This window comes from Erpetoichthys calabaricus, chromosome 15 (assembly GCF_900747795.2).
Source record: "Erpetoichthys calabaricus chromosome 15, fErpCal1.3, whole genome shotgun sequence".
NCBI classification, from domain to species: domain Eukaryota; kingdom Metazoa; phylum Chordata; class Cladistia; order Polypteriformes; family Polypteridae; genus Erpetoichthys; species Erpetoichthys calabaricus.
In genome coordinates, this window is record NC_041408.2 from 80,445,054 (window position 1) to 80,459,597 (window position 14,544).

Consider the following 14,544-nt stretch of genomic DNA (forward strand, 5'->3'; position numbering starts at 1 on the left):
ACCCAGAAAAAGGGGAGAGCACAGCTTTACTAGAAGGTCGGTACTAAGTTGTGTAAGTTAATATGCCCAGCAATTTTTCAGTCATTTAAACTGACACGGTCCAGCAACAAGATCAGAAAAAATCTGACATACCCCATGACTTAAAGACATGTAATGGAACATTGGCTTAATGAAGTGAGTTGCAAAATTTAGTAGCCAAGATGACCAAAAGCTTTGCAACAGCTCGGATTAAAGTATATCTTAATTTTACATATATTTTTAAGTGTTACAATACATTAGTTGTGGCAGCTAATAACTTTTATGTGTCTACATTTGTGTTTATTTTTTGAGTAAAAGCTTTTTCAGTGATAGTCATTGCATTATATTCTATTATTCTTTGTTTGCTCTTGACCCATTTGAAAAACATTTTGTGAAGAAGTTCATTATAAAAAGACACTACAGTATATATGAAGTGTTTCAAAGGAAGCAGACTTCCCACACTTTGTTTTAATAATACTCACTGTCATCTTCTTCACAAGGCTATCTGCCCCTGGTCTCGCAATGTCAGGCATGGTCGTGCTTCTTTAACCATGGCACACAAGTGCAGATGAAGAGTTTAGGGCAGATTTCAAAATCCTCCTTTTAACATATAAAGCATTAAATGGCCGAGGTCCGGCTTACTTGTCGGAACTTATCATGACTTACAAACCAGAGTACACATTAAGATCTCAAGATGCCGGTCTGCTTATGATTCCAAGGATTAATAAAATAACAATGGGTGGTCGAGCTTTTAGTTACAGGGCCCCTAAACTGTGGAATGGTCTGCCTGCTACTATAAGAGATGCCCCTTCGGTCTCAGCTTTTAAATCCCGGCTGAAGACTCACTACTTCAGTTTAGCATATCCTGACTAGAGCTGCTGATTAACTGTACAGACTGCATCTCTGTTGTTAGTCATTAGCACTAATATATAAGTAACATGACAGTTATAATTGTATACTAACCCTCACCTGTTCTGTTTCTCTTCTCGGTACTCAAATGTGGCACTTGGTGCCACGGCCCACCTGTCAAGTTGTTTTGCCTGCCTAAGGTAAAGTCATCCCTGATGGAGGATCGCAGGAATCATGGGAAGGAGGGGTCCTTTCATCAGATTGGCTGGCCCAGTGCTGTTTCAGTCATGGAATGGCCAAATGGGGGAGGCAGCTTAATGGATAAAGTCTCCAGGACTCTAAAAAATATCCAAATCTTCTTATGTGATATCATCTACTGTTAAATTCTGCTCCGTACTTCTAAAATTTTTATTTTTATACTGTATTGAGGATTTGTTCTGTGTATTGTATTGTATTCTTTTTGACACCCACTACACGCCCAGCCTACCTGGAAAGGGGTCTCTCTTTGAACTGCCTTTCTCGAGGTTTCTCTCATTTTTTCCCTACTAGTTTTTTTTTGGGAGTTTTTCCTTGTCTTCTTAGAGAGTCGAGGCTGGGGGGCTGTCAAGAGGCAGGGCCTGTTAAAGCCCATTGCGGCACTTCTTGTGTGATTTTGGGCTATACAAAAATAAATTGTATTGTATTGTATTGTATTGTATGATGGTGGATGTGCATATTGAGCTGACACATAGCAGGAGCATGAAGCATGTGACAAAATAAATGAATTGAAATTGCAGAGGTTACCTAGAATGTCCAAGGTATTTCTGTAAGAAGCTGTAATTTTTTTTCCTTTAAGGCAAATACTCAAAATCTGTACAGAAAAAGGGATTTTTAATTTCATAACACTCATATTATGTAGTTATGTAAAAAGTGTAATGTGTATATTGTGAGGGACGTCAGGAGTCCTTACCCACCTAGGACGCCCTGAAGATGGAAGGTCTGGGTGCAGAGAGTGTGCACAGGGCATTATCTCTCCTGGATCGGTAGATGGCAGCCCCCCAGGGTTGCAATGGTGCCTCAGATTCCCATAGGGTATACTGGGAATTGGAGTTCTTAGACTCAGCCCTGTTGGGTTCTGTGGGTGCCGCCAGAAGGTGCTACAGGGACAGGGGAGCCCCACTTCATAGGGCTTCCACCTCACCCAGAAGTGCTTTCGGACCACGTATATGGAACACCGGAAGTATTTCCGGGTGGTAGATAAAAGGAGGTGTCTGCCTCAGTTCCAGGAACTATAGTCAGGAGGAAGGTGGACGAAGCTTGCAAGGAGGAATGGAGGAGGCAGTGGCCAGTGAAGGAAAAAGAGAAGAGAAAGAGTGGCAGAGTGCGTCATTATTGCATGTGTGGTATGTATTGTGGCTGTAGTGGAAAACGCTTGCCCAAGAAACATTTCCCACAATAAAATCTCTTTCTTCTTTTATACTTGTGTCCAAGCCTGTTTGTGTTGGGTGGTTCAGGAGTTGGAGCGCCCCCTAGTGTCCACAATGTATATATGTGTTTGTATTTGTGTGTGAGTATGTAATATATATATATATATATATATATATATATATATATATATATATATATATATATATATATTACAACATGTGTGCTCACACAAAAGACTGGAATCTTCAGGTATCTAAGGTCTAAAATATAACCTTAATGGGCATACTGTAATTCTAATTGTGGTTGACCACTGAAATAGAATGATAAAGCGAGGAATTCATCCAGGTTGTTTTTTTTAAAAAAGCGTAGAATACTGGCCATCAAAACCTATAAGAATTAGGTTCATTAAAAAAAAAAAAAGTACCTTATTTTCTTTCAGTGGTTGTATGCAAGTAGATATGGCAAGTAAATTCAATAAATTGTTCCAAATGTAGCAATGTTTCTCTCATGAGAGCATGATAGGACACACTGGTTACTCATCTTTGAAGAGTTTCTCATTCCAAATCCAGAGACTGATTTCCCAGAGATCTACTGCTCGAATGAAGCGGCGTCACTCCAGTTGGTTTTTAAGTGCTACATGCATGTTTCCTGTCTCTGTAGTATGTCAATATTTTTTTCAGGGCCGATTTACATTCCTTTAGCCACATTCCTATTTACAAAACCACCTACCAGATTGGAACATGGGCATGAAGGTGCCTGCCTGGCATTTTTTTCCTCATTTAAAAGTCTTCCATGAAGTAAATTATAATACCCCACCCAGCTAGAGTCTATATATTCACCTTAATTTTGATTCCATTGTGATAATATAAACCCTAATTGCAAAGCTTCAGGCATTTCCTAATATTTTCTTCCACTTGTCAATGGAAAAGTTGAACCTGGGTTGCTGAGATTCCAGCTGAATGTGGCCTTCTATCCACTTTCTTTGACTTTCCATTTTATGTCTTAGTAGCAACTTCTTTTACTTCCAGTCGCAATTTTAACGCCTTCTTTTCTGTCCGTAATTAAATGATTTCCGTGTTGAGTTTTTTTTGGAGGTCTGGCATAGGGGCAGAGAGGATGCTGATTTTGCATTCTTCTTCTTCTCCAAGTGTCCTGCGGTGTCGCTGAGAAGTGCAGTGGCATTTTGTGCATCGTGTCTGCCAGTAACTCTTCAGCACTACTACAGTTGTAAGGGTCACTAAAACTAAGGTAAATGTGCCAAACACCACTAGCACAATAAGCTGCAGCTCAGTAAGTACAGGTCCTTGATGGGTCACAACTTCTTTCACAGAGATCTTCAACATGCGCCCACTCACTGCATGGTCCTTGTAGGGTGGAAATGACACATTGCCCCAAGAGCTACCTTGCCCCTTGCTAGGCTGAGATAGCGTACTTCTTGGGTAGGTACTAGTCCAGTTCTTTGGAACTGATCTTCCCACATCCAGCTGTGATTTTGCCGTAGAGACTGAGCAGGTTTTACCAGTATAACCTTGCAGACAAACACAGTCAAAATCATTCACCCGGTCAAAGCATCGGCCATTGTTCAGGCAGGGATTGCAGACACAGTCATCAATGTTGATGGTACAAAAACGTCCTTTGAAACCTGCTTGGCACTCACAGGAGAAGCGGTTGATACCATCATGGCAGGTGGCACCATTTGCGCAAGGACGCATCAGGCAGTCATCCACGTTCACCTCACACCGTGGGCCCACAAATCCTGCCAGGCAGCGGCAGGACAACTCCTGAGCATAGCCATTGTCATCAGAACACATCCCCCCATTCTTGCAAGGCATTCTGCAGAACAATAGAAGTAAAAAGATTCATGTAAATGACACAAGCATTGCATGGGGTACACTTCCTATGGACATCAAAAGTGTCATTGGTAAAGACGTACTTAATCTACAATACATTTAGAACAGGGGTGGGCAGATTCAGTCCTGGAGGGCCGCAGTGGCTGCAGGTTTTTGTTCCAACCCAGTTGCTTAATTAAAAAACAATACTTGTCAATCATTTAAATTCATGGCTTGCTAGTGCTTTAATTCGGCCATGTCAAGTCATTCTCATATCCTAGATTTTGTTTCCTTTCTCAGGATATCATCCAAATGATTTGAAGTCTAAAATAAATGAGTAATTCTCAGTTCTTCACTTTTTTCTCTTCACTTTCCTTCCAAGTATTTAATTTAAACCTAATAGTGCATGATAAATACACACAGAGGTGTAAATGAAAACAAGCTAAATGGTGAAATGCTGGTTTCTTTTGTCATTTGCATCTTATTGCTAATAAGGAGCAATTAAAAACCAAGACTACAGCTGTAAGACTAAAATAAGTAATAAGGGTTCAACATCTTAACGAGTGAGACAACTAAAGTGAAGCAGAAGTGTTACTTGAGCAATAAGTGCTTCTTATTAAGCAATTGGGATGGAGCAAAAACCTGCAGCCACTGCGGCCCTCCAGGACTGAATCTGCCCACCCCTGATTTAGAAGGATTTACACAACTTGATTTTCAAATTAACATAACCAACACAAAAAATCTTAACGGCAAAAGAAATCGTAATAAAGTGTGTTAAAATTCCACACTGTATCACAACGGGATGTGAAACATTCCAGAAAAGGGTGGAAACTTTTTTTTTGTCTCTGTCAGATTTACTGATGACACCACAGTAATGATGAGAACACACACAGCAATGAGGGAGCAGATCGGACACAGTGATGGAAGGCTGCTTTCTGACCTTTGCCCAAATTTGCGTTAGAATAAACATCCATCCATCCATCCATTATCCAACCCGCTATATCCTAACTACAGGGTCACGGGGGTCTGCTAGAGCCAATCCCAGCCAACACAGGGCACAAGGCAGGAAACAAACCCTGGGCAGGGCGCCAGCCCACCACAGGGCACACACATACACACACACAGCACACACACTAGGGACAATTTAGAATCGCCAATGCACCTAACCTGCATAATTCCCTAATTCCCTTCATAATTTTAAACACTTCAATCATGTCACCTCTTAATCTTCTTTTGCTTAAACTGTAAATGCTCAGCTCTTTTAATCTTTCCTCAAGTCATCCCCTGTAGCCCTGGACTCAGCCTAGTTGCTCTTCTCTGGACCTTCTCTTGTGCTGCTATGTCCTTTTTGTAGCCTGGAGACCAAAACTGCACCCAGGACTCCAGATGAGGCCTCACCAGTGTGTTATAAAGCTTCAGCATAACCTCCTGTGACTTGTACTCCACACCTCAAGGCGCTATATAACCTGACATTCTGTTAGCCTTCTTAATGGCTTCTGAACCCTGTCGAGAAGTCGATAGCTTAGAGTCCACTATGACTCCTAAATCCTTCTCATAAGGTGTACTCTTGATTTTCAGACCCCCCATTGTGTATTCAAACCTCACATTTTCACCTCCTATGTGTAATACTTTACATTTACTGACATTAAATTTCATCTGTCACAAATCTGCCCAAGCCTGTATGCTATCCAAGTCCTTCTGTAATGATATAACAGATTCCAAATTATCTGCTAATCCACCTATCTTGGTATCATCTGCAAACTTAACCAGCTTGTTACTTACATCCATCCATCCATTTTCTAACCCGGGGGTCTGCTGGAGCCAATCCCAGCCAACACAGGATGCAAGGCAGGAAACAAACCCCGGGCAGGGTGCCAGCCCACCGCAGGGCACACACACACACACACACACACACACCAAGCACACACCAGGGACAATTTAGGATCGCCAATGCACCTAACCTGCATGTCTTTGGACTGTGGGAGGAAACCCACGCAGACACAGGGAGAACATGCAAACTCCACACAGGGAGGACCCGGGAAGCGAACCCAGGTCCCCAGGTCTCCTAACTGTGAGGCAGCAGCGCTACCCACTGCGTAGAATAAACAAGATTTGGAAAATAATAAATGAATGTTGTCTTTTAAGTGTGACCAACAAAATGCTATGTTCAGCCTGAGCTCAGGCGTGCATTACGACAGTCATTTGAACAAAAGGGGCACCTGTCAAAACAGTTGGCACAGCAAATTACCTGATCGCAAGGTAGTAAGTGCTACTACCGTGTTTCCCCGAAAATAAGACCGGGTCTTATATTAATTTTTTGCACTAGGGCTTATTTTCAGGGGACATCTTATATTTATTCATGTGCAACAATATCCTTCTGGAATATCGTCATAACTCTCCACATTCAAACCCTGAATTCCAGCCCGAATTTCTTGCTATCCCAGCCGCTTTTAGGATCCTACGAGATCGATGTGCGCGCTTCGATGTTTGATGAATGGTTCGATGTGGTGAAGCAAGATGCTGACATACAGATGAATTTGTGGTGCTTTTGTATTCAAGAGTCGCATACTCCCCAAAGTAATGACACGATACATTTTAAAAGTCTCGCACACCATTTTTGGATTTGTTCTGTTCTGTGTATTGTATTGTATTGTATTGACCCCCTTCTTTTTGACACCCACTGCACGCCCAACCTACCTGGTTGTTTCTCTTCTCGGTACTCAAATGTGGCACTTGATGCCACGGCCCACCTGTCAAGTTGTTTTGCCTGCCTAAGGTAAAGTCATCCCTGATGGATGATCGCAGGAATCATGGGAAGGAGGGGTCCTTTCATCAGATTGGCTGGCCCAGCGCTGTTTTAGCCATGGAATGGCCAAATGGGGGAGGCAGCTTGATGGATGAGGTCTCCAGGACTCTAAAAATATCCAAATCTTCTTATGTGATATCATCTACTGTTAAATTCTGGTCCGTACTTGTAAAATTTTTATACTGTATTGAGGATTTGTTCTGTGTATTGTATTGTATTGACGCCCTTCTTTTTGATACCCACTGCACGCCCAACCTACCTGGACAGGGGTCTCTCTTTGAACGGCCTTTCCTGAGGTTTCTTCCATTTTTTTCCAAGGAGTTTTTCCTTGTCTTCTTAGAGAGTCAGGACTGGGGGGCTGTCAAGAGGCAGGGCCTGTTAAAGCCCGTTGCGGCACTTCTTGTGTGATTTTGGGCTATACAAAAATAAATTGTATTGTATTGTATATTCTGTGCCGTCTTTTTTTTTTTTTTTGCACCTTCACAATACCATCAGAACGTATTTGAGCCACAGAGGAAAAAAAATAAGGACTGTGATGGACAGCCGGCGGTTCAGTCTGGCCGGGACGTCCCTGAAAGAAAAGAATGGAAGAAGGCAGCCTTTTCAGGACACTGCCTCCCCCGGGACGCTAGGTGGCAGCTCCCCTGGATGGCAACGGTTCTCCAGATTCCCTCAGGGCATCCTGGGACATTGAGTTTGTTTCCTCAGTCCTGTTGGTTGCCGTGGGTGCCGCCAGAGGGAGCTCACAAAGAACCTGGGGACTCCTACTGTTACTACAACCCAAAAGTACTTCGGAGTCACGAGGACGGAAGCCCGCAGTACTTCCGGGCTACTTGAGGACGGATGATGTGGCGTTTGACCCGGGAGGAACACTTCTGGGTCATGAACTATTTAAAGGACTGCTGAAGACCCAGCAGGGAGAGACGGAGTTGGGTGACGGAGCTGCTGGGAGGAGTGGAGGATTATTGTTTATTGTATAATTATTGGTGAATTGTGGCGAGTGTGGTGCTTTGTGCACTGTATCTGAAGAGAAATATAAAAATTCTTCTTGGTGCTTTTCACAAGTGTGTCTTGGACGTCTGTCTGGTGGGTTTCACGGGGCAACAGCAACCCCTAGCCTCCACAGGACGTAATAAAAATGTCTGTTTTGTGATTAAAGTGGAAATTTTGGCTGAAATGTCCTCTTTAACCTCGTAGTTTACGTTATCATTAAAGTAGACCGTCATAAACGTCATCTTAAAACCGACTCAGTTATTAATCAATTAGGGGCTTCCTCCTGACCTGACAGCAGCAATAGTTCGCCGGACAGAACACATTAAATTTAGAATATTCCATCCATCCATCCATTTTCCAACCCACTGAATCCGAACACAGGGTCACGGGGGGGTCTGCTGGAGCCAATCCCAGCCAACACAGGCAAGGCAGGGAACCAATCCCGGGCAGGGTGCCAACCCACCGCAGTATAATATTCCAGCTCTCTGCAAATTTAGAATTCTTAGATTTATACTTGATATCACATTCATGATGAAATGTATTAACATGTGTGTGTTACATTTTATAGATAAATCGTTAATTTTCTTTAAATAATGAATACTGTTAATAATTAGACATATGAGGGTGGCACGGTGGCAGAATGGTAGCACTGCTGTCTCGCAGGGAGTCACGTCCCTTGTGATCCCTGCCTGGAGTTTGCATGTTTTCCTGGTGGGTTTCCACAGTGGGCTCAGTTTTTTCCATCCAAAGGCATGAAGGTTTGGGGATTTGGTGAATCTACAATGACGCCAGCGTATGTGTGTGTGTGTGCTTGTGTTCACCTTGTGATAAGCGGATAACCCATCCAGGGATTTTGTTTCTGTCCTGCGCCCAATGCTTGCTGGAATGGGCGCATCCCCACATTGATGGGTGTAATCGTTAAACATCCGGTTCAGAGATATTGTGGCAAGGTGTCCTCAGAATTTAATGGATGTTTCAGGCACACTCATCGCATCAAGTATAAACCTGGCCTTAGGCGCCTTATGTTTCAGCTGACGATCTTGACTAGGGCTTATTTTTGGGGAAACACGGGTAGCAGGCATCACAATAAGAGCCAATGAAGGTGTTGGCACACCTAGCAGTCAACTCTGTGAGGATGAGCTTTATGGTGCTTCTATTTATACTTTTTCTCTGAAAATCATTGTCCTTTTTCTTGAATCCTGCCAAAGTGCTTCCCTTCCCTGCCTGACAGGTAGCTGCCACTCAAGCATTCGGACCTGTTCATCCTTTGTGGTGCTCATGCACAGCTGCCTTTCTGCTCTACCTGTTACTCCAAAAAAGTACCATATGCTGGGGTTTAAAGTAATGGGAGACAGATGAACATGGAATTGGGAAAGTAAGTAGGGCATGCATTCAACTAATGGGAGGAAGAGGGGTAATGGAAGCAGAGCTTCTTACACTGTCAATTTGAAGGGAAGTAGAACAGCTACTCCAATAAATATGAAGGAGTCATTCAAGCAAGCCCAGAGGGGCAGCGGTTTTTTTCAAAGATGTCTTGAGAGTGCTACCAAGTCCCACAAAAATATTTGATCAAAAAATTTGATCCCTTAAGGCGGATTCCAAACACAGCCCTACTTTGACAATTCTGTGGTTGTCAAATAGTCAGAGCTGTTTTACAATCTGACACATGGCTGGTTCTTATTCCACCCTTTAGGGCTCATGCAGTACTATCACTGTGTGTGTGACTTGTGGTCTTCAAAGGCAGATTCTGAAAGGTTTGTCAGGTCTCCTCCCATAGACGTGAAGATACTCTTCTGAAATATTGCCCAGTTGCTGAAGTACTGGACTCTATCACATAAGGAAGCTAACTGCGTTATTTGCATGGACATTCATTTTCACTCTGAGTAAATTATTTAAACGACCAGGGGTCAATCTGTAGAAGCTTTAAAGTAATTTGAGCATTGCTAGTGTTAGACATTTTGGATACAATTTTAATGTAATGTTAATCCATATTATTATCCGTATTACTAAACGAGAATGGTAAACCGGATGGACGCAGGGACATCCGGCCATGGGCCGTGGACGCAAAAGACGTACTGCGCAGGCGCCCCACAAATACCCCCCCTCCCTAGAACACCACAACCGGATGGAATGCAACGTGAAATAAGAAATGAGGCGCCGCGCCCATAGCACACAGAAAAAAGGAGTCATACGCCGGCGCCGCACACAGCGCCACACGAAGCCCATGGCACATGAAACGGGACACACACAAAGAAGAGGATTGAGACCCACGACACACAAAGCCCCCCTCCAGTAACTGAAATAAGAAATGAGGCGACGCGCCCCTAGAACACCACAAACAAAGGAGTCCCACGCAAGCGCCACATAACACACGAAACGGTTCGCACACAAAAAAGACGATTCAGACCCACGACACACAAACACCCCCTCCACTAACAGAAATAAAAAGTCATGCAACAAGCCCCTAGCACACAAAAAAAAAGAATTGGACGCAGGCGCCACATAGCACACGAAACAGGACACACACAAAAAAGAGGATTCAGACCCACGACACACAAAGCACCCCTCCACTAACAGAAATAAAAAATGAGGCAACGTGCCCCTACCACACAAAAACAAGGAGTCACACGCGAGCGCCACACAAAGCCCATGGCACACGAAACGAGACAGACTACGGATTTCACACACTAACATAAAGAAGACATGAGACACAAGGCACCCCTCCACTAACAAAAATATAAAATCAGGCAACGCGCCCATATCACACAAAAACAAGGAGTCAGACACACACCCCAAAGTTAAACGGGACAGACCACGGACTCCACACACAGTCACCCATCGAGCCCGAGATTGAGGCTCAAAAACGGAAGAGCGACCAAAAGCAAACACTCGAGATCATACAAATACCCCACACATACGGACAACACAACATATTTGAATCAGATTATCCCCGCCTAACGGTACTTTTATTAGGAGGAGATTTTACACAGTGCTTTGCTGTTGTTCCACATGCCATGCGCTCAGCTATTGTTCATTCCACCTTAATAGGTGAATCTCATTACAATGATGCACTATTAACCGTACAACCACAGAAAAGCCTCCATATTAACAGTGAGTGCGATCCTCCTTATTACTTATCCATATTACTAACGATAAAGAACAAACAAGTCATGAATTCACGATCACGGGTACAAAACGATACGGCTCGAGTAACGGGACCACAAACACGAACCCGCATGAAAAAAAACAATACACGTCGGCGCCTACAACGCGCTTCTGAAACCGCTGAAGAACAAATGTCTCGGCTCCAAAAACGCATGTCACTTCTTATTCAAAATACCGATCCCAATCACAGAAACATCGCTATCCACTATGAAAATGAACAGTAACAATGCACGTGACATCCGTCTTGCAAAACTGTTAATTATAGATGAATGTACAATGGCATCCAGTCACTTACTCAACACCATTGATAAACTTCTACAAACGTTGATGAATAATAATATTCCCTTTGGGAGAAAGGTACTTTTATTAGGAGGAGATTTTAGACAGTGCTTAGCTATTGTTCCACATGCCATGCGCTCGGCTATTGTTCAGTCCACCTTAAAATACGCGAACGACGTCATACATAAACAACAAGAGACCGGACTACAATACATATACAGACGCAACACCTGATTGGTAATAATACGAAGAAACGAACAGTCCGCATATTAACAGTGAGTGCGATCCTCCTTATTACTTATCCATATTACTAACGATAAAGAACAAACAAGTCATGAGTTCACGATCACGGGTACAGAACGAGACGGCTCGAGTAACGGGACCACAAAAACGAACCCGCATCAAAAAAAAAAATAAATGTCTGCGCCTACAACGCGCTTCTGAAACCGCGGAAGAAAAAATGTTACGCGGACAATTGCCATTGCTTTCAAAATATACAGTTCGTACAAAACATGCGATATCCAGATCCAGAATACAACAATTGGTTATTACAACTGGGAGATGGGACACTCACCAATACAGATGGACTTCACCCAGATATTATTACAATTCCTCAGGCCTTTATCTGCGACGACTTCATTACGGAGATATTTGGAACAGCACTCTCATTAGACCAAATACCCCTTTTAACACAACGGACTATATTATATCCAAAAAATATTAATATTGATCACATTAATAACCAGGTCATTTCATTACTTCCTGGAGAGGCACGGCTCTTTCTAAGCTCTGACAAAGTTGACTCTGATGACAACAATGACCATCTTAATTTCCCCTTAGAATATTTGAACACTATTAACCCAGCCGGATTAACACAACACAATCTTAACCTTACAATCGGAACAATAATCATGCTATTAAGAAACCTTAACACTAAACAAGGTTTATGCAATGGTACACGTTTAGTCGTCAACACCATCACACACAATGTTATTGAAACAAAACTTCTTACAGGATCACATGCTAACAATACTCTTCTGATTCCTACAATTGACCTTACAAGTTCTAACCTACAATTACCTTTTACACTTAAACGGCGACAGTTCCCCATTAAACCTGCATTTGCCATGCCCATCAACGAATCACAAGGACAAACCATGAACAAGGTTGGCATCTACCTCTCTGAACCCGTTTTTGGACATGTACAACTTTATGTGGCCTTCTCACGAGTTCGACTTTCATCTGACGTTAAAGTTGAGGTCATAAATGATCCAATAAATCTTTACACTGTGCCATGCAATTTATTCTTTGCTTCCTATGTGCGTCATCTACACCTTCACACTATGCTATATCTCATACATACATCACGCTATTTATAATTACCCAACACCAGGGGTTGGCGAGCGAAGCTAGCAGGGGGCGGAGCCCCCTAGTTGCATTATAATCAAGGCTACTGTAAAAGGAGCAGGAGGTTAGGAGCACACGCCGATACAGTGCATTGCCGCACCCACCACATGACAAATCAACTCAGGATCCCAGATTAGGACCCGAGTGCAGCCATGGGATGGGTGACACCTCCGCACCACACTTGTTCAGATGGACTGAGGTTTTTTTATGGTGGCTGGAGTGCCAATTCTGCCACCAACCCTCAGGTCTTTCCCTGCAAGTTGGAGGGCCTACATGCAGGGCTGGATGCAGATTAATGTCATACCCAGGATGGAGCGATTGCAGGTTATAGTCCTTGCTCAAGGGCCTAATAGAGTAGAGTTACTTTTGGTATTTTACAGGATTCGAACCGGCAGGTACTACATATACAGTCAGATGAAAATGTTTGGGAACCCCTCTTAATTCTTTGGATTTTTGTTTATCATTGGCTGAGCTTTCAAAGTAGCAACTTCCTTTTAATATGACATGCCTTATGGAAACAGTAGAAGTTTATTGGATTAACAGAAAATATGCAATATGCATCATAACAAATATGGGCACCCCAACAGAGATATGACAATACTTAGGTGAGCCTCCTTTAGCACATATAACAGCCTCAGTCTAGACGCTGTCCTCCTATAGCCTTTGATGAGTGTCTGGATTCTGGATGGACGTATTTTTGAACATTCTTCATATAAAATCTCTCCAGTTCACTTCAATTTGATGGCTGCCGAGCATGGACAGCCTGCTTCAAATCATCCCATAGATTTTTGATGATATTCAAGTCAGGGGACTGTGACGGCCATTCCAGAACATTGTACTTCTCCCTCTGCATGAATGCCTTTGTAGATTTTGAACTGTGTTTTGGGTCATTGTCTTGTTGGAATATCCAACCCCTGCGTAACTTCAACTTTGTGACTGATGCTTGAACATTATCCTGAAGAACTTGTTGATATCGGGTTGAATTCATCCGACCCTCGACTTTAACAAGGGCCCCAGTTCCTGAACTAGCCACACAGCCCCACAGCATGATGGAACCTCCACCAAATTTGACAGCAGGTAGCAGGTGTTTTTCTTGGAATACGGTGTTCTTCTACCGCCATGCAAAGCGCTTTTTGTTCTGACCAAATAACTCAATTTTCGTCTCATCAGTCCAAAGCACTTTGTTCCAAAACGAATATGGATTGTCTAAATGAGCATTTGCATATAACAAGCGACTCTGTTTGTGGTGTGAGTGCAGAAAGGGCTTCTTTCTCATCACCCTGCCACACAGATGTTCTTTGTGCAAATTGTGCTCAATTGTAGGATGATGTACAGATACACCATCTGCAGCAAGATGTTCTTGCAGGTCTTTGGAGGTGATCTGTGTGTTGTCTGTAACCATTCCCACAATCCTGCACATATGCCACTCCTGTATTTTTCTTGGCCTGCCAGACCTGCTGGTTTAACAGCAACTGTGCCTGTGACCTTCCATTTCCTGATTACATTCCTTACAGTTGAAACTGACAGTTTAAACCTCTGAGATAGCTTTTTGTAGCCTTCCCCTAAACCATGAGACTGAACAATCTTTGTTTTCAGATCTTTGGAGAGTTGCTTTGAGGATCCCATGCTGTCACTATTCAGAGGAGAGTCAAAGGGAAGCACAACTTGTAATTGACCACCTTAAATACCTTTATATCTCATGATTGGACACACCTGTCTATGAAGGCTTAATGAGCTCATCCAACCAATTTGGTGTTGTAAGTAATCAGCACTGAGTAGTGACAGGCATTC

General features: G+C 43.0%; 1 protein-coding gene across 2 annotated transcripts in view; it reads right to left on the reverse strand.

The window, feature by feature from the left end:
• Positions 1-2,502: 2,502 nt before the first annotated feature.
• The window catches only part of dlk2 (delta-like 2 homolog (Drosophila)), a 90,934-nt gene continuing 78,892 nt past the window's right edge, over positions 2,503-14,544 (reverse strand). For both annotated transcript variants that reach the window (XM_028820825.2, XM_051919216.1), the window contains exon 6: positions 2,503-4,107. In XM_028820825.2, coding sequence (XP_028676658.2) covers positions 3,336-4,107 — 772 coding nt within the window. In that variant the 3' untranslated portion in view covers positions 2,503-3,335. The remainder of the gene's footprint in view (positions 4,108-14,544) is intronic.